Below are 19,189 nucleotides of genomic sequence, written 5' to 3' on the forward strand. Positions count from 1 at the left end.
CCTTTTGATTCGTGTCTGTTTCAATATGACTCACTCGGCCTCCAGTGACAGTCACTACAGCTAAAGTGTACACATCGTGCATAACCTTTTGCACCCTCTTAATTGTGTCAGAGTAGCAAATGGAGAAGGACTCATAATCCCCCCCTCCGTTTCGGTCAGTGAGCCAAAGTGCACACATTTGCATGCATTTGAATAAATTACTATACATTAGTATGCATCCTAGTGTTTGGTACACCCCCCAACTCACCCCTAGAGTACTGCATCATTACAGCATAAACTGTCTGTAGCTACAACTGACTGAAAAATTCCCTCTCTCCCCCTGTTTCCCTCGTTACCTTCTCTCTCTCTCTCCCCTGCTTCCTTTTTTATTTATTTATTTCTGTCTCTCTCTTCCTTTTCTCCCTTTCTCCCTTTCTTTCTTTCTTTCTTTCTCCCTTTCTTTCTTTCTTTCTTTCTTTCTTTTTTTCTTTATTTCCTTCTCTCTCTTTCTCCAGAAGCAGGATCAGGGTCAGATCTTGCTGGACATAGTCTTTGAACATCTGCAGCTGACAGAGCGAGACTATTTTGGACTTCAGCTTGCTGACGACTCCTCGGACAATCAGGTACAGCCGGATGCTCGGTCACTAAACACAACAGTTTTAAAGCCTGTGTCACCCCCAACAATATTTACCTTCGTAGCATTTTTTACAATTTATTTATTAATAGAATTTATAAGCATTTTTATGTGATCTAAAGTGCACCTTTGCACCAGTTTTTAAAAGTGGATAAAACAATGGGTTAAACAGGCAATGACTGGACAAAATGTCCTCTGATGTGTGGTTGTATATTAAGGTGATGGGTGTGCAGTACACTCATCTTAGTAATAGTTCACTGTTTTGAAAGACAAGTTTATTTACAGTTGTCTAGTTTTCTGCTTGGCTGTTAGTTATTGTTTTGTCCATTCAAGCAGAAAGATCGTAAGAACGAGCAAAGCTGAACATTTTAATATTTAATAGCAAACATTTCTTCCAAGGCTGTGTTTTTCTTTTTCTGTCAGTGTTATAGGTCTAGGTAATATGTACCAGGCTGTGTTCTGTGAACATTTCTTGCCTATCTGAGGCATTATTACACTTACACAAACTACTGCTTGATATGAAGTGCCCACCCTAAAAAAACCATATATATATATGTATATAGTGTGCAACACATCAGGTAAAAGTGGCCCAAATCTGGTCTTTTTCTTCATATGTTACACAGATGTGTCATCTGTGAGTCAATGTGAGCAGCAGAAAACACACTGAATCTGATTTTTCAATTCTGATTTGAGATGCTTTCATATGCGGTACTGAAATCTGATCCGTATCCGATCTGTGGCAATGCGACTCAGTCTGAACAGACAGATCGGAATTCATGTGACTTTTACTTCAGTTCAACTCGACATTCGTCATAATTTCACGCTGCTGAGACCTCATAAACATTTAGGCTGATGTTTCTGCACCAAAAAATTAGAAGAGATTTCGAAAGAAATGACTGAATGTGGCCATACGAGAACGAGGCTGCAGTGTCAAGAAAAAGTCTGAAAGCAAAGTTTGAGGAATCCGAGGATGCAAACCAAAGAAGTGACTGTGTCCAAATAACTTTTAACGACGAGCTCGAACACATTCTGGGTGATGAGCCCCGCTGTCAGTCAATGAAGCTTCATGATGGCTCCTGTGACGCTGACGAAGATTAAACTGAAGCTTCCGGGAGCGACTGGCGTTCGTTGGAAGTCATGATTGTTTACCTCTGGATAATGTGAACCCATGTGAAGCAATGTGAAGTAACCTGAACCATTGGTCTTTCGTGTGTGTGGGTCAGTTTAGGAGCGAGATCTGTTCAGACTAATGTCGCGTACAGGTCACATTTAAAAGATAATGTGAACAGCCAAACAAAAAAATCTGATTTGGTGAGAAAATCCGATTTGGGCCACTGGAGCTTACCCAGATAGCAAGTATATATTCACCCAGCATTGGCTCAAATGCATTGCTTACGCTGGCGTAACATTGGCAAATCACCTTGGGCGAATGACATTTTGGCTGAGGGGCCTATGTTGGCCTGATGTTGGCTGGCAACCGATGTTAGACAGTGGGCATATATAGAATATTATAGAAAAGAAATTGCAATCAAATTGTTTAGCCCTACATTAAATTTAATAACTTTTAAAAAACAAAACATTCTGGTTACATTTTTAAGTAACAGAACATGAGATAACATCACACCTGTGTCTCAGTCATAGGCCCAAACTGAAGGCTGAGTACTGTAGATCTTCACATCCATGATGAGTGTTCTGTTGGTTTTAAAGAAAAAAGTAAATTAAAGAAGCCCTGAACGCTGTATCAAAGGTGCTTCAATATTGGCAGTTCCCTCTTTGATTCCTTCCCTACAGATACAGCCATGAAAGTCGCAATATCAAGTTCAGCTCAGCTTTTTCAATACTTACCAGTTTTGTTCCATTCAGCCTGTAAAGCATTTCAAATCCCATCTTGTTTGCTGGATTGCATTCTGTTCATTTCTGGCTAATTCCACTTTATTTAGCTGTTCCGCCATCATAGATGCTGACTTAAAAGCTTGCTTAGAGGGAAAGACAGGTTGCTTTCACACTCTTCTTTAGAATCTGACCAGACAGGCTGCAGGTCAAGTATTATCTTGTAGAATGTATCCATTTTGTGTTTTTTAATGTGCTAAAATAGAAACTTTAGTAATGTCAGTGGTGCCCCGTGGAATGATACAGTTATTGAGAAAAAAACATGCTGCTATGACAAATAACAGCACAAATAGAGCACTTCCCAACCAATCACACCTGTGCCTGGAAAAAAACTGTTGTGTAACACTGTATTTGTGCTTGTTTAGATTTATTCTAATGATGTATAGTGTTTTTAACAGACAAAAAAACACCTACTGCCAGGACAAAGGGTTTACAATTTTCTCAGCTTCCTAAGACTTTTGCACAGCGCTGCATCTAATATCTCCAAATGTAAGACTATAAGACGTCTCACTCTGTTGTCAAATAATTTTGCTTGTTTAAAGCATTATTTCTTGAAATTGGCAACATTGTCTACCAGTAGAACTCAATAATTGGATAAAATTACTGGAGACAGGCTGAAAATGCATTATCTCATGAGTGATATTGGATATATTGACTAGGTTTAAGATGCCAAGATATAATTTTTGCACCGACATGATACAATAAAGAACACCTGGACAGACGAAAAGATGTATGATGGATGCGTACGCATGCGCACCCATGGTAGCTGTGGGGAGGTTACACTGGACAGACAGTGGAGTTGAGTTGGGGGTCATGCCACACTCTAGTTGTTTGTAACTGAGCCTGGAGAGGGACTGTGTCTCAGTGTTACAGCACAGCGGAGAGGAAAGAGGGCCAAATCCATTATTCATACACTCTGATGAATATGTTATTTAGAAGTGATAAATGTTTTAATCTTTATTTCACAGACTAGCTCACTGAATTGAAATGCCGATACTTATTTAAATTAAGACAGCACCGGTAATAGAGTCCTTGTATTTGGATAACTGTCTGTATCCAACTAGCCAATAAAGACCATGGTGGCAGCTTCTAGCTGTTGTAAAAATGATTCATAACCTGGAATTATTTTTAATGCTCCAGCCAGGTTTAGAGATCTATGTCAAACAAAAAGTATTTAGTAGAAAATAGTCATATATGTCAGTATAGTTATTTCTTCTTTTTGAAGACCACATGAAAATATCACAATGATGGTTTGTTTTTGTTTTGTTTTGTTTTTTTCTTTCTTATTTTATGTAGAGGTGGCTGGATCCAAACAAACCAATAAGGAAACAACTGAAAAGTAGGTGATAATTGAAGTGAAGCACTGCCTCTGAATTTTCATGGTTATGTATTTAGATTTTTCATTGGTTGGAATTGACTGAATTTCTGTTTTTTTAAGGGGTGGCTCCAAATAATTTAAGTTTTAGGGTGAAGTTTTTTGTAAGTGACCCAAGCAAACTGCAAGAGGAGTACACAAGGTGCATAATTTATATAATTTATTTTTTTTTTAACATTGCCATTTTTTAAAAGCCAGACACTTAATTTATTTTTATTGTTCTCATTTTCAGGTACCTGTACTTTTTGCAGTTGAAACAGGACATCTTGAGTGGGAGGTGAGTATTTTTAGAGATTCCAATAATACTGTAGGCACTTTTTTAGAAACCCCATGTTGTGCCAAGTACCAAGTTGTACTGTCACTATCTTGCAACTTTATAAGCTCCATCTGTGTTAAACGTCCACTATATAAGTGTACACTTACAGGCTGTAACCCAAGTCCGTTGTTGTCCAGAAGATTTTGCACATCTGAATTGCTACAAAGCTTGAGTTGGCTTTTTATTTGGCAGCATTTTGTTTGACTTTTCATTTGACGTTACATTTTGGCACCTGTACAGGCGTTTGAATGTAACTCTAAGTAATGTAACTAAGTCTCATAGAAGCATCCCACATACTCATGCATCCAACCGTCAGACACTGCTGGAATTTGGGAAATATTACAGTTATTCATGCTTCAGTACCAGCTGGGGTACAGCGTGTGGTGCTGAGGCCGGAACGCTGTCTTATGCAGCTGACTGTGTCAGGCAGCCCTCATGGGTCTGGTGTTCATGTTAGGCTAAGGCTTGCCTCAAAAGCCCAGCAGTTCCTGTATGTCCCTTCACTTGAAAAACAGAAGTAGAATTCTGTAGGTGCACTGGACCAGAGAGCAGGAGCTGGTTGAGAGACTGCTGCATTTTCATTTGAAATGAAAAAAACATAGCTTATCACTCCTTTAAGACTTGTTGTGTTTCTGTCTTTTATTTGAGTTTAAGAAGGTTCATCATTGACAGCAGGCAGTCATATTTCACAATTCACAGTTAACAATCATCACTGTTTAACTAAAACTACTGGAGTATATAATTAAAATCTATATATTAAATTATATTGGCTGATGTTATTGGTATTGGTAACATTTACCAGGCCACAAAATTTTCATATCGTTCCACCCTAAAACAGTGCTTACAAAAGCAAGTTTCATTAACTGACTTAGCATCAAATTTCGGTTAAAAAAACTGTTTTCTCTGTAGTGTATTGTGAATATAACGTGGCGTATGTTCTTGGTTTGTGTCAGGTTGCCGTGTCCACAGAATGCAGCAGCTCTTCTGGCCTCTTATGCCATTCAGGGTAAGTGTGATTACCCTGAGTATTGACATTTCTGCAAAAGTATTGAGGATGTTAGTTTTCCAGTCAGCCTTGTTTTGCGGTGACCTGCGCTGCAGACTCGTCTTTTAATGCTGTAACAATAAAGGTTTTCAAATGAATATAATGCACCTGTTAAATTGTATAATATATATGTTTTCGCTCCCTTTATGAAAGGCGATTATGATGCTGTTTTGATTAGTCTGATCGGGGCTTTAGAAATTTTAAATAGTGAGAAAATGAAGAGGCTTGTTGCTAATGCATGTAAATTTCCCATTTCTGGTTGATTCCATTAAAACGGCGTGTTTATTTTGCGTTACACTCTGTAATTTCTCTCGCTCTCTCTCTCTCTCTCTCTCTCTCTCTCTCTCTCTCTCTCTCTCTCACACACACACACACACGCACTTTCTCTCAATCCTTTCGCCAATCTGGCTTCAAGCCTTTTGTCTCTAGATTAACCTCAATACATGTGCAGGGGTTTAGCTGATGTTTGTTATGAGTTTTTCAGGGTCATGCACATGAGGGAAGGGGCTTTCATTCGGCTTAAGAAAAGAGCAAGTCAAATTGAGTCCTCATGAAGTATCCATTTAAACTAGGGCTGTACAGTGAATCGTTTGTTAATGACATTGTTTGTAATCACAGTATTGGCATTTACAACATTAACAGTGGAGAAGGCAAACGGATCTCTAACAAACTGCTAACACACACAATCAAAATCACAACCACTTCCCCAATACAGATGAAGACACCAAGGCTAGCAAATCAACGGCGAAAAAGGTCATCATTTGCGGAAACAAAATCTATATATGTCAACTTTACTCATTGTACTTTATTTGAAATCAGTTAGATTTTAATAATTTAACTGTTAAGGTACAGCCAGCTACTTAATTCTAAGTAGGTTACTAAAACATATGTACTCTGTATGTAGTCTGAAAAAAAATGGTATCGATGCATCCCTAGTGAGAACCCCAACCAAACTCACATGCTCCTGATGAGGTTCTTCGGGTGTTTGGATGAATCAGGGGATTCACATGATCCAACAAATGGAAATTGTTCACCAATAACACAGGCCAGTCTTTAACTACATCACATCAAAGTTAAACTGTTGCATTTTTTTATTCACTAATGTATATAATTATAATGTGTAGTTCTATAAAAGGCATGTCAAGCTGGGGACCTTCTGGGCCAAATTGCTGTGGAGACTAGCGTTCACCCTCATTCAATTCCTGAAGACCTTGCGAATCAGCTGATGAGCTTATTTAGGTGTGTTCAATGAGGCAGTGTGCTGAAATCTGCAGTATTTTGGCCTGAGAGGACTGGAACCTGAAACATGTTCTATATAGTATAGTGTGTTAAATAGTAAATTACATAGTAATCGCAACATGATTGCAATATGATTGCGATTTATAATTTCATCTGTATTATGTAGTTCTAAATAAAGTAGTTAAGATCTATACACAAATGTCAAAATTGGGGCTTTGGCGTTCGGAGATTGTGAGTTTGATCATCTGCGAGGCCACAGCCATCCTAATCAGCCACCATTACTCAACACAACACCTACCATGGTGGGAAAACAGAATTAGCAGTTAGCGCTGTTCTTCTTCTCCAGGCGTGTTGAGCTGTCCAATGATGTTGCATTAGCGGCAGTTCAAAAACATACGATGGCACTTCATATGTTTTGGAGAAAGCACACTTTAGCCTTGCTGCTTGGTTGGATCATGTAATGAGGACCTAACTAGGGAGTGGGAACTGGACACAACAACAACAGCAACAAAAAAAGAAAGAAATTTAATTAACCTAATCAATCCAAATTTTGGTCGACTGGTCTTTCTTTATTTTGCTCTTTGAATTCAGTATATTAAATTTGGCATAACAAAACCAACCATAAGTAGAACAGCATGGATTAAACTACATTTTCCTTTATTTTTTGCCTTGATGCCCACTTATAACAATGGTGTGGTTTTTATGTATCAAAAATGGTCATAGTTAAATTTTTACATGACCGTATTCCAATCACTCTCTGTACCTTAGAATTAAACAGGCTGGTTTTGTTACTGTGCCTTAAAGACTGATATATGTAAATGACTTTTGTTCTATTTGGCTGTTTTGTATTGTGCCTCATTAACAAAATGCTCAGAGCTGAAACCCTCCCTATAACCCTGTTATGAATGGGAGGAGCTAAACTGCTGTGGGCTGAATAGATGGATGTATATAAATGAGTTGGTTCTACTCACGTACTTAAAAAAAAGGAGGAAAATTTCCATGAAATGGGCCCTTTAAATTTAATTGATCACCTAAGATATCGGCTGTTTAATAGTTGCATCTGGCTCTGGCTTTTGGCACAATCTTGCACTTTTACGAGACCGTGGGCAAATTGGAAGAATCACAGTGCGAGACTTTCAAAGGGTGAAGGACCCATTGTGTTCTTTGTCGCGTTCTCACACACACACACACACATACACACTTGGTTACACTGTGTGCTTTGTGTTCCAGCTGAGTTGGGGGACTACAGCCAGTCGGAGCACTTGCCTGGCTACCTCTCAGAGTACAGCTTCATTCCTAACCCTCCAGAGGACTTCGAGAAGGAGGTTGCCAAACTGCACCAACAGCACAAGTAAGGCTGAGGAAAGAACACATTAGTGAAGCAGAAGTGGCCCAAATTCTATTCAAATTCTATTCAAATGTGACTGAAATGCTTGACCTCAGACACTGCCTATGAGTTGATGCCATTGGCTCATGGGCCGCTGAATGCTGACGTTTTACTGACTCTCTACTTGAAACATTTGCATGACGCAGGGCATGCTTCATGTAAGTTAGGTACTGCCCGGCTAGCACTTGATTTCACGCACTGAAGCTGATTCATCATTTGTACTCAAATCCCCGCTCTTGTCTACGTCGTAGCAAAGTTTCATTAAACAGTTGCAAAGTAAAGGCTGTCAAATCTGTGCTCTTTTTATGCAAATTTGATGAAAAAGCGTCGTTACATTTTTAATGAGACTTGTATTTGACATCAGTCTGAACATATCACGCTTCCAAACAGACCTGCATGCGGAAAAGAGCACGGATCCAACCAGCACACTCATCCAACAAACACAGCTGTTCTCTGTATTTCCTTCAGATTAATAAACTCCTTTTATGCCACAACAGAATGAACTGTGTGAACTGTGTAAACTTTGAGGAAAAACTGTAAATACAAAAACAATTACACTGAAGAAAGTTTCAATAAATGGTGAATTGCTGTTATAATTGTGAGCTGATCTAGCAGACAAAGAAAGCTCAGTCTCTTGCAATTACCTGCTGTTAAAAGGAATACTAGCAAAGGGGTGCAAACTCAGTTACAGAATGACAGAACATACTCCTGGTTCCAGTTGTGACAGAGGTCTTGGTGGGGTGAGGTGACAATACCATTTTTGATACTTTATTTACAAATTACAAACAGAAAGTAGGTGTGGCTTAAACCTTTAATGTGTGCGAGGTACTTGAAATGGGTACATTCAGTGACTGCAACAAATGCATGTTACTACAGTGTAAATGTAAATGTTATTTAGGGGTCAATGACACAACATACATTTTTGTAGCAATTTTAGTCCAGTGTATTTTTGGAATTTAATAGTTACAGGACATTATTACATTATTCTACAATATCTCCTTTATGTGAGGACACTTTCAGTGCAAGGTTGCCCCACCTGAATTTTCTGGGTGATAAAATTAATGGCCCTGTTTAAGAATTAATTTGCACCATTATAAAAGCTACAGCATTATTGTGAATATCAGTACATTGTATAGATTCATCCATACATAAAAATGCAAATAACACTATTTTTGATACATTTTTTTTAATGAAAAGCTTTTGAAAGCTTAATGTATCTCTGATCCTTAGACAGCCTATCAGCAGTCTAGATTTTGGAACAAGAACTCGTATTGGCTCACTGATTCTGATAAAACGGACTGTTTAGAAATTGAAATTAAGTGCTGAATGGCACAAAATTTTTCGATTCTCTGTAGCAGTTCAGTTGGTACCTTGAAAGTATTGAATTTCGAGACCCAGTCTGACACTTGGATGCCTTTTTTCACGCGACCTACTTTACTTTGCGATATATTATGTTGCACTACAAACAATTCTGTGATGTTTAAGGCTGGATTTGTTACAGAATCAGATCAGATTCATTCTTTTTTTTCCACCTCTGATATCCGATCCAGCATTTTCTGTTAGACTGAGTGTTAGATTGGAGCCATCTGTAAGTGAAGATCTAGAATGGTGCACAAGACAGCAAGATTGGACTGAGGGGCAAAATAAGGGACGCAGCTGAATATAAACGCACACACACACTCATGGAAGAACAAGGCAGCTCATTGTTCCCAGCTCCCAGAGATTGAGTCTCCTTACAGACTGCTGCACAAATGATCTCTCTCTCTCTCTGTCTCTCTCTCTCTCTCTCTCTTAGTGGACTCTCTCCAGCTGAGTCGGAGTTTAACTACTTGAGGGCTGCCAGTTCGTTAGAGCTGTATGGAGTGGAACTTCACTATGCTCGGGTCAGTAACTAACTCCCCCTAAATCCACCCCCAACCCTCCTCTTTTCATTTTTACCCTTTTATTCAGGCCAACGGTTCAATATTTGGCCCTGGACTGCAGCGTTTATTCACAGCTTGCCCAAGCAAATAGGCAGCCATCTTTGTAAACAGAAGACAGAACCAAATGTATTAAGCAAAGCAGCTAAAAATGTCATGTTTCAGCTTTAGTTTTCCCTTTTTCGCATAATAAGGAATCAGGTTTGCGTTAAGTACTGTGTGCTAAACTCGGAAATTTAGTAGGCTTGGCGAAAAGTGTTGTGCAGTGCACATACCCTACTATGCAAAAGTCAGCAACCTGCAACCGCCTTATCATTTATTTCATTTCCAGTAAAAATGGCCACAAGATAATCAAATTTCAGTGTCAGGAAGAAAAACAGGAACACATATTTGATAGACAATTACACAACAGACTCCAACACTAAGTGTAATATCAAATCTATCAGAATTTAATTTGTCCACTCTAGTGCCACTTTATTCCATCCTCCCATCCAAATCTTAAAATTACAGCTGTCTCCCAACATAAACTGCTCCCAAACCTGTCACTGACATTATTAGAAACTAACATTCACCCAAGCAACTACCCAAACACACCTTAGCTGCCTTCAAATTCTCATATGCATCTTTTAAATTCCAGATATTCCTGAGGAGATTAGCTAAGATATTCCACTTGCATAAGGAAGGGGAAAAAAGGTGAAAAAACAAGTTTCAATACTGGAAATTTATCTTAGTCACCACCAATCTTAGACCACCAAAGCCATCACCATCAAATGAACAGCACTTAAAGCTTTTTTCTTTGAGTGAGAGGAGAAAATCAAGCTCCACTCTTTCTTCAGATCTGAAAAAATCCACAGGTGTTTCTGTCCATCCTTCCACTGTGGCAAGACAACTCAACACTAAGAGCCTGAAAGGGTGTATAGCTGTTGCGAAGCTGTTGATGAGTCTAAATTTGTAATTGGGATTACTTGAGTCATGAGAAACAGAGAATACAACCAACTTGTAAGACTGAAAAAACTGAAAACAAGCCTCCCGAAAAGAAGGGAAGCTGTTCTAAAGGTGAAGGATGTGCTCACTAAATAGAGACAAAATTTGTATTTCTTCCTGAAGCTGAAAAAATGAAAAAACGAGTGAATTACTTTTGGCTAGAGTTTAACTAAACGAAAGAGTGGTCTCTGAATTTTTTCACAGTACTGTACTAGGCACATGCAGGGTGAGTCAAAGTCAGGAACTACCTAAATATCTATAACTTAATTTTATATTGATCTCATTTTTACCAGTTTGTGCTACACCAAAGGGTTTACTCATAATGTATGTTACCCACTGATCTAATACACAGTACAGTATTGAACATGTCTACAGTGACACTGCATTGCAAGTAACACTGAAATGATACTTATGTATGATAATTCACGGACTCAGTTTTCAGCATATCAAATAAATCTGATTGATTCACTCAGTAAGAAGGTAACAGAAACATATAATTAATGCAAACTGCGATTGTGTTTTCCTCTGTGTTTTCCCTATATCACCTGCAAACCCTCTTTCATTTATTCATTCATTCAGAGCTGGATTTATGCCTTTTGGTCTACTGCATTGTGGGAGGGGTTCTCGTCCCCCCCCCCACAGTAAAATTTCAGGCAACTTCAGGCAATTTCTGCCTGTTTTAGAGGAGGAAGCTCAGTTAAACTATGCTTTAACTGGAAAAAAAACATTGATGGAATATATTTGATGAAACATGATTTTCAGAACTAGAATCAAACTAGATGTCCATCTTTGTTGGTGAACAAGCAAGTGAACATTTAGAAAATTGTATTTATTTATTTATTATATTATATTATTTATCCTGTCCATTTTATGTCGGCAGTCTTTGTGGAGAGGTGTCAATTGCTTTAACTTCACATTGCTCACTAGCAGCTCAACACAGAGTCACAACATTTCACACAAAGAGAGCCAACAGTGTCCTAGTTAATCTGATAATAGAATTACGTCTAAAAATATTATATTTGATTATACTATTTATAAAAATCAACATTGATTTTTATTCCGCCAGAGGAATAGCCCTGCAAAAAAAGGTAAGGGTGAGTCTCAACCTGGATTTCTGTAAAACTGCTTCAGCACAGTCTTCACTGTAAGACCACTGTACAGGTAGAATTACATTGAATTCATACGTATGACTGTACTGTACTAACTGTCTCCTGTACTGTATGTCACAGGACCAGACCACTGCAGAGGTCTACATTGGAGTGATGTCTGCTGGGATCGCCATTTATAAGAACAGGGTACGAGTCAGCCACTTTCCATGGTGAGTGGCCTCACAAAATGAGCTGCACTGTTGTGTACAAAAATAGTGGCTGACACTGAAACTAAATAACTGTAACTAAATGCAATTTTCAGTTTCTGCTGTTTTTCATTAAAGTTAAGAAACTTGACAGTTGACAGTCATATCAGTCAGTAAAGCACTGTTTCATTGTAATATTGGAAAAGTTTTTGAGCTTATAAAATACAGTACCTTGCCAAAGTCTTAGACATTTGAGAACATATGTGAAGCTGCTTATCTGGGTAGCATTTATTTGTTTAAAAAATAACAAGTACAGAATAAATACAAATTAATGAACAATACATTGTGCTGTGGTATGTGTGAGTGTTAGCCTAACCATTTCCAGGGCTGTCCTCGAGGAAGCCTAGTATTTACAGTTACCATCCAATACCTGCTTTAACTAATTAATCCTTCATTAAATTAAATTAGTATTGCTGCTGAAGGAAGTTAACAAATTCACGTAATGCCTGAAGATAATTGCTTATAATTATCAGTTATATTTGACAGATATTTCAAACTGATATTTCATGTCATATTTATTGCACTTCAGAAGAGTAATGCTTGGTTACTGTGCTAAAACGACTGCATTGTATTAAGGTTTAACTTAAATGGTATATTTCTCCATAATACTGATCCATGTGGATTTGGTTCTGGTTGGTATAGTGTAGTGGTCAGCACCTCTGCCTTCTAAGATGCAGACTGAGGTTCAGAGCCCTGCTTGGGTGAGCACCCTACACTATAGCAATAAGAGTCCTTGGGCAAGACTCCTAACACTACCTTCGCCTACCTGTGTAAAATGATCAAACTGTAAGCTGCTCTGGATAAGAGCGTCTGCCAAAAACTGTAAAAGTGTTTGAATGTAAAAAAATGTGTTTCTGTATTTTTATATATATAGTTATATGTAGTTTATGTATCTGCATCATCTATCGTGTAGCAGATATAAACTATATATATATATATATATCATATCAGTCAGACCACAATCATTTTATCACTTTGGCTTTACTCATTATGTAACAGCGTATCAGTATATTTAAATTGCTGAGATGTAAACAAAGTCATTCAGAGTGGTCTGATGTGAAATTTTCAGAGAAACTTTTAAGCTGAGTTTTAGAGAAACTTAGTCACAATTGTTCAGTAATGGTGATAGAAACCAGACATCCATAGAGTGTTTCTATAAGCTCCCTCACAGAAAGTTACTTCATTTACTTAAAGTGGTTCTGAATATACCTCCTAATGTCTGAGGCACTGTTTTGCCATTTGATCATTTTGAATATTAAATAAATGGCTAGAATTACACTGTAGACATTGTGACCCCTGGTTCCTGTCACCACCACTGTAAAAAAAATCTGAGTCTGTAAATATCTCTACAATGAGGCATTTCACAGAACACTGTGAATTGTTTTATTCACATCTCAACGATTGAATTACTATGTATTATAGCTAGAATTTACTCTATTATAGTGTTTTAGTCTTTGATGATATAATGAAACTTTGACTTGACCACCGGAACCGTGGGGTGACATTAATTTTCTTTGTTCTTTCTCTTTTCTCTTCTTTTCTCTTTTCTCAGGGTGAAAATTGTAAAAATCTCCTTTAAATCGAAACAGTTTTTTATTCAACTCCGAAAAGAATCGGTAAGCAGTCAGTTGTGCATGGATTTCACGTGCTTTCTGTATTAGATAGTAAAATTCCTTTCTGTTTGTTGTGAAACATCAAAATTGTCTCCGAATTTTCGATTTGATCTTACAGCCAGGGGTCCCAACAGTTCTGTTCAGTCTCGGTGGGTAGATGTGCAAGAGAAGGCAGGAAACCCACCAAAGCCTGATTAATAATGCAAAGCGTCTCGAGTGTTTATGACGTGACAAATTCATAATTGATGGAGGCCTTTGCATATATGAATATTCATTTCTTCAGCTGGTGGAACTAGTAGAATGAATCTTTCACCTCAGGCTTGATCACCTCAAGCCTTTTTAATATGTAGATCTCACTGGCAGACTGTGGGCATTAAACGTGTGCACTCATGTATATTCATTAAATATGTATGTTAGCCGTATAGCAGTGAGAGGCAGTATTCATGTTTATTATGGTACAGTAGGGTGTCTGTAACTGAACCCTCCAGTGGTTAAAGCATGGCTTAGTGCTTGATAAGCTACTTTATGTTAGCAAAACATTAACATTCTACTGTAATAGGCACTAGCAGTGGGCGATGTGACGATATGGTTATCACAGTACGTTGCATCATGATACGCTTTCCATGGCACATTGTGGGTATTGTCAATATTTTTAGAACACTGGCTAATTGCACACTTCATGAAAAACAGAGATGTGGCCTAATTATAGATAATATCCTGAAACAGGCAACCAGTAATGTCACACTGTCAAATAAAAACTTCATGTGGACGTGTTTAGTGTCCAAATTTTCTATTAAGTTTAGCGTTGGATCGTTGCTAACAAACACTGGAAGTCAGTGGTCACCCAAATCTGTAGCATCTATGTATGTCTGCCTGATGGGCAGTCAGAATTCGGCACAGCACCCGTTGTCTAAAATGGCTACCTGCTGCAGCTACGCAGTGAAGTTTTGTTGGTTTTTGTAGTTCACAGTAAGTCATACTGTCTCCTGAGCCACATTAACAAGTCTGCTCGACCCTAATGAAGACTTGCAAGTGGTTTGAGTGGGTTGAGAGAAGTTTAGATGATGGAATCACAGAAAATAAATCTAAAATTCGACTGTTTGTTAGCAACTCTAGCCTAGCAGCCCCAGCACTAAACTAAAGCAGCAATATTTGGACACTAAACAGGTCTTGGCTGGTCAAATACATCTGGGCTGAATGGGAAATTGTGTATATTTGATTTTTTGTCCAAACCAGAGGGTGGGCAGTAGTATTTACTTACTGAGGTACTTTTTTAAGACTTGCTTGAGCATGTTCAAATGTACTTCTACTCAAGCATATCTGTAAGGAAATGATTCTGCTTTTAATTCAGTTACAGTTCAGTCGTTAACATTTAGTCACTAATTCCTTTTTTCTGTTTACTTCTGTTTTATGTATTAGCCATAGCATCTGCCCTGCTTTGTACTAAGAAGTTAATGCAGTTCTCTAACTTTTTCAGTACAGTAGTTCTTTTGGCCTGCTAATTTTGGACTTGTTTTTTAGGAAGGCACTTTTACATTCTTTATTTCACCAAAGTAACAGTTGCTTGACTATTGTTTAAGACTATTCTACACACCTCTGATGTTAGCCCTTTGTCTTGATATTTTTTTTACCAGTTATGCTTTGCTCCTGTTCCTTGTTATATTAATTAAAATTGCTGTATGCATAGTTTTTCAGTTTTTTGCAATTTTTCTGGTGCATTGTTTCATCCAGCTTGCTAGCAAAAAGGCAAAATATTGTGATTCATATTGTATTAAGCATCACAATATTATAAACATCACTCATTCCTAATATTCACTACATGGGACTGCTAATGTTCTAGTAGTTTAGTTGAGTAATATTACTGAAACCTGCATAAGTTACCCTGATCATGGTTAGGAAACAGTCTCTCATTACTTTAAAGCCTGTCAGCATGTTTACTGTTGAGCCTCTGTGAGCATGTCGTGCCAAGGTGTAGCCTAAAGACGATTTATCGATGAAGATTTGCTAATGAAGCCCGGCTTATCCCCTGATTAGCTAGCTTGACATGACCGCTAGCCTATAGAGTGACGATGTGATAATCCTGCAGTGGTAGTGAGCTAGTGCTGCCTGCTAGAGCTTATTGCTGATCTCAGCAAGTGAGTACTTATTGTAGGTTAATTCATTTCATCTTCCACATTTTTAAACTTGAAAACTTGAAAAATATGATTTTTTTTCTGGTTAAAAACACCTACATAGAAACTGGACCGCCTTTGAAAATGGTATACAACAGCACTGTTTTATTAGTAACACTACTGTCTGTAGATATATTATTATAGAACCCGTTATAAAGTTGTCAGGTAAATGAAGTATCTGTCAAGGAGATTTACAATACACTACTGTTGAAAGATTTGAAATCTGTCATATTAATAGTTTTTTGTTTGTATACAGTAATAACATATACAGTATAGATCTAAGACGCTAAATAATCTGGTATTTTACATGTTTTATTCAATATTTCAAGTATTTAGGAACAACAAGAAGATAATAAAATAATACATCATACACAGTCATTTATGCATGCAAAAGTTTGTGCACCCCTGGCCAAATGACTAGAATGTGATTGATGTTTAATGCACAGTTACGTATAATATATTAAAAATAATATGTACAACGTTAAAAAAATAAACAAAATAAAATGTGGTTTGTGTAAAACTTATTGCACATTTTATATTTTATGTTTATTTTCTAATATATTAATCTCAGCAAATAAATAGAAACTGTGCACCAAACGTAAGTATTTTCTTTGTAAATGGTGTGTTTTATCATTAAAACATCACTGCTAATATTATACAGATTTATTTGTTATTTATTAATTATTTGAAACATGGTACTAGAGCTAGTAATTAAAGTCATTTTTTACATATATCTGCATTCAAATTAGTTTTATATTGTCAAAAATCTTTGATTTAAAAATTTTGAATGTTGATTCTGAACGTTTGAATAGTCGTATATGTCAGTAAGACGAAATGTCACCTGTGCTTGCAAATGTATGAGAAAGGCACTTTACTGAAGCCAACTGATCCGATTTGTGATGGCTTTCTGTAATATCCATCTGTTTAGACTCGAGTACATGCCACCCAAACGATTTAAACAAGGGACTGCCATTGTCATGTTTTCTGTAATATTTCTTGCTTTTTTGTCAGTATCTCTGTCTATATCTCTCTCTCTCAGACCAAGAGCAGAGAGTCTCTGTTGGGCTTCAGCATGGTGAACTACAGAGCGTGTAAGAACGTATGGAAGGCCTGCGTAGAGCATCACACTTTCTTCAGATTGGAGCGGCCCATGCCACCGCAGAAGAGCTTCTTTGCACACTACTTCACCCTCGGCTCCAAGTTCCGCTACTGGTGAGAGCTTGACTTCTTCAACAGTGGTTGGCAATTCATGAACTTTTTGGGATTTCCCCTCCCCTTAGACATCTGATTCAACTTCCTGGAAAGTTTATGAGGTGAACCAGGTGTGTTAGAGCCATAATCACACCCCAACACTGTGGGAACGTAATGCAATCACGATTTCTTTCATTCACTTTAATGGATAGTCATTCATTCGAATTATTGGGGCAAATAGAAACACCAAAAAAGGATGAACCCCGGTCAAATGACATGTTCTGTTGATGTTCTAAGTAAAAAAAAAAAAAGCTAACACATCCTCTCCAGGAAACATAATTTCTATTTATTTGCTGAGCGTAACAGGGCAAAAAAATAAAAATGTAATATATAACATTTTTGTACAGGCCACATTTAATGCTTCTCACTTTTTCCCCAGTATGTTAAATTCAGCAAATAAACACTAAATGTGCATTAAAATGTGCAGAATATGTTCTCTGTAGAGGATATGTATGTATTTTTACTTAGAAAATTAAAAGACTTAGTTAGAAATTTAAAAGAAACAGCAGCTCTGAAAGAAACGTTTTTTTGCTTTTCAGTGGGAGGACGGAAGCACAGTCTGTCCAGTACGGGAAAGAGCGAGGTGTCAAGGATAGAGTGTTCGCCAGGTAACACATTCGTAGACATGCTACACTCTGATGACCAACGCCTTATAGTGTGTGCACCTTGTAATCTGGAAGTCCCTTTGATATTCTACCAGTGCTTGGAGCAGTTATGAGCTAATATGTAAGGATTTTTAAATACAGCTTTGAAATGTGCTTCTTTAGGGTAGTGAGGAATGGTTCTGTGTCTAGACGACTGACGGCTAGTTTAAAGGGGAAATTCCTTTAGCTTTATGACAAACTAATGTGAATGATTACCATTAATAGTTACCTCTTACATACCTTCATACATAGCGTATCTTAAGGGATTACAGCAAAGCTGGGCTCATTAGATAGCATACTAACTGGCTCATGTTAACATAGCCTTGAACAGAACCCAGCAAATGTGTAGCAAAAGTCATTCCTCTCTTATATTGAACCACCAGCTAGACAACACACTAAACTAAACTACAATTCCAACTTTGCCTGCTCATCTGAGCTAAATTTATTGGTGGGTGTTGAATCAACATTGACAGGCCTTTTTTGCTGTGTACAAACCTAATTCCAAAAAGTTTGATGAGTATGTAAATTTCCAATAAAAACAGAAAGCAGTGATTAGTCAATTCAAAACAAGATGTTTTACCCTTATCATTTTTGTAATTATATGCTCATTCCAAATATGATGCCTGAAACATATTGCAAAAAGGTGGGACAGGACCGTGTTTACCACTGTGTTACATCACTTTTCCTTTAAACGGCAATTATTAAACGTTCTGGTAAAGAAAACACCAAATGATCCAGTTTGAAAGATTAATTTTTTGCCATTCTTTAGTTATACATGTTTTCACCTGTGCAACAATACAAGGCCTTTGTTTTTGTATTTTGCAGTTCATAATGTGCCTCACATTTTCATTAGGAGAAAGGCAGGCCAGTTTGGCCCCCACACTCTGGTTACACAGCCATGCTGTTGTAACATGTGCAGGATGTTTCTTGGCATCATCACGTTGAAATAAGCACGGATGTCCATGGCATCTAAAAGGCAACATTTGTTCCCCCGAAATTTGTATATCTTTCAGTGTTATTGGTCCTTAACAGATGTGCAAGTTACCCCCTAATACCCCAACCACCTGCCCAAACTGTGACAGACCCTAGATTTAGAACTTTACGCTGGTAACAATCTGGATGATTCTTTACTCTTTGACTCGTCAGATCGCAGTACATGGTCCACTGTGCATCAGTCCATTTAAGATTAGCTCGAGCCCAGAGAAGTTGGCAGTGTTTTTGAATGTTGTTGACATGGCTTCCACTGTGCATAGTGCAGTCTTAGCTTGCATTTGTAACTGCAGCGACAAAAAATTCTTTCACAATGCTTTGTCAAAGTATTTCCGAGCCCATGCGATGATATCCATCAAAGTTAATGCAGTGCTGTCTGAAGGATCAGAGTTCACAGA

At 37.7% G+C, this 19,189-nt stretch overlaps 1 protein-coding gene across 3 annotated transcripts in view; it reads left to right on the plus strand.

The window, feature by feature from the left end:
• ptpn4b (protein tyrosine phosphatase non-receptor type 4b) overlaps positions 1-19,189 on the plus strand; it is a 71,522-nt gene that overhangs the window by 20,557 nt on the left and 31,776 nt on the right. For all 3 annotated transcript variants that reach the window (XM_036561078.1, XM_036561077.1, XM_036561076.1), the window contains exons 3-13: positions 495-602; positions 3,800-3,842; positions 3,942-4,020; positions 4,111-4,155; positions 5,148-5,200; positions 7,709-7,829; positions 9,661-9,748; positions 11,998-12,086; positions 13,675-13,738; positions 16,946-17,118; positions 17,697-17,765. In XM_036561078.1, the coding sequence (XP_036416971.1) occupies positions 495-602; positions 3,800-3,842; positions 3,942-4,020; positions 4,111-4,155; positions 5,148-5,200; positions 7,709-7,829; positions 9,661-9,748; positions 11,998-12,086; positions 13,675-13,738; positions 16,946-17,118; positions 17,697-17,765 (932 nt within the window). The remainder of the gene's footprint in view (positions 1-494; positions 603-3,799; positions 3,843-3,941; positions 4,021-4,110; positions 4,156-5,147; positions 5,201-7,708; positions 7,830-9,660; positions 9,749-11,997; positions 12,087-13,674; positions 13,739-16,945; positions 17,119-17,696; positions 17,766-19,189) is intronic.

The sequence above is a fragment of the Colossoma macropomum genome, unplaced genomic scaffold, assembly GCF_904425465.1.
Source record: "Colossoma macropomum unplaced genomic scaffold, Colossoma_macropomum, whole genome shotgun sequence".
Taxonomy (NCBI): domain Eukaryota; kingdom Metazoa; phylum Chordata; class Actinopteri; order Characiformes; family Serrasalmidae; genus Colossoma; species Colossoma macropomum.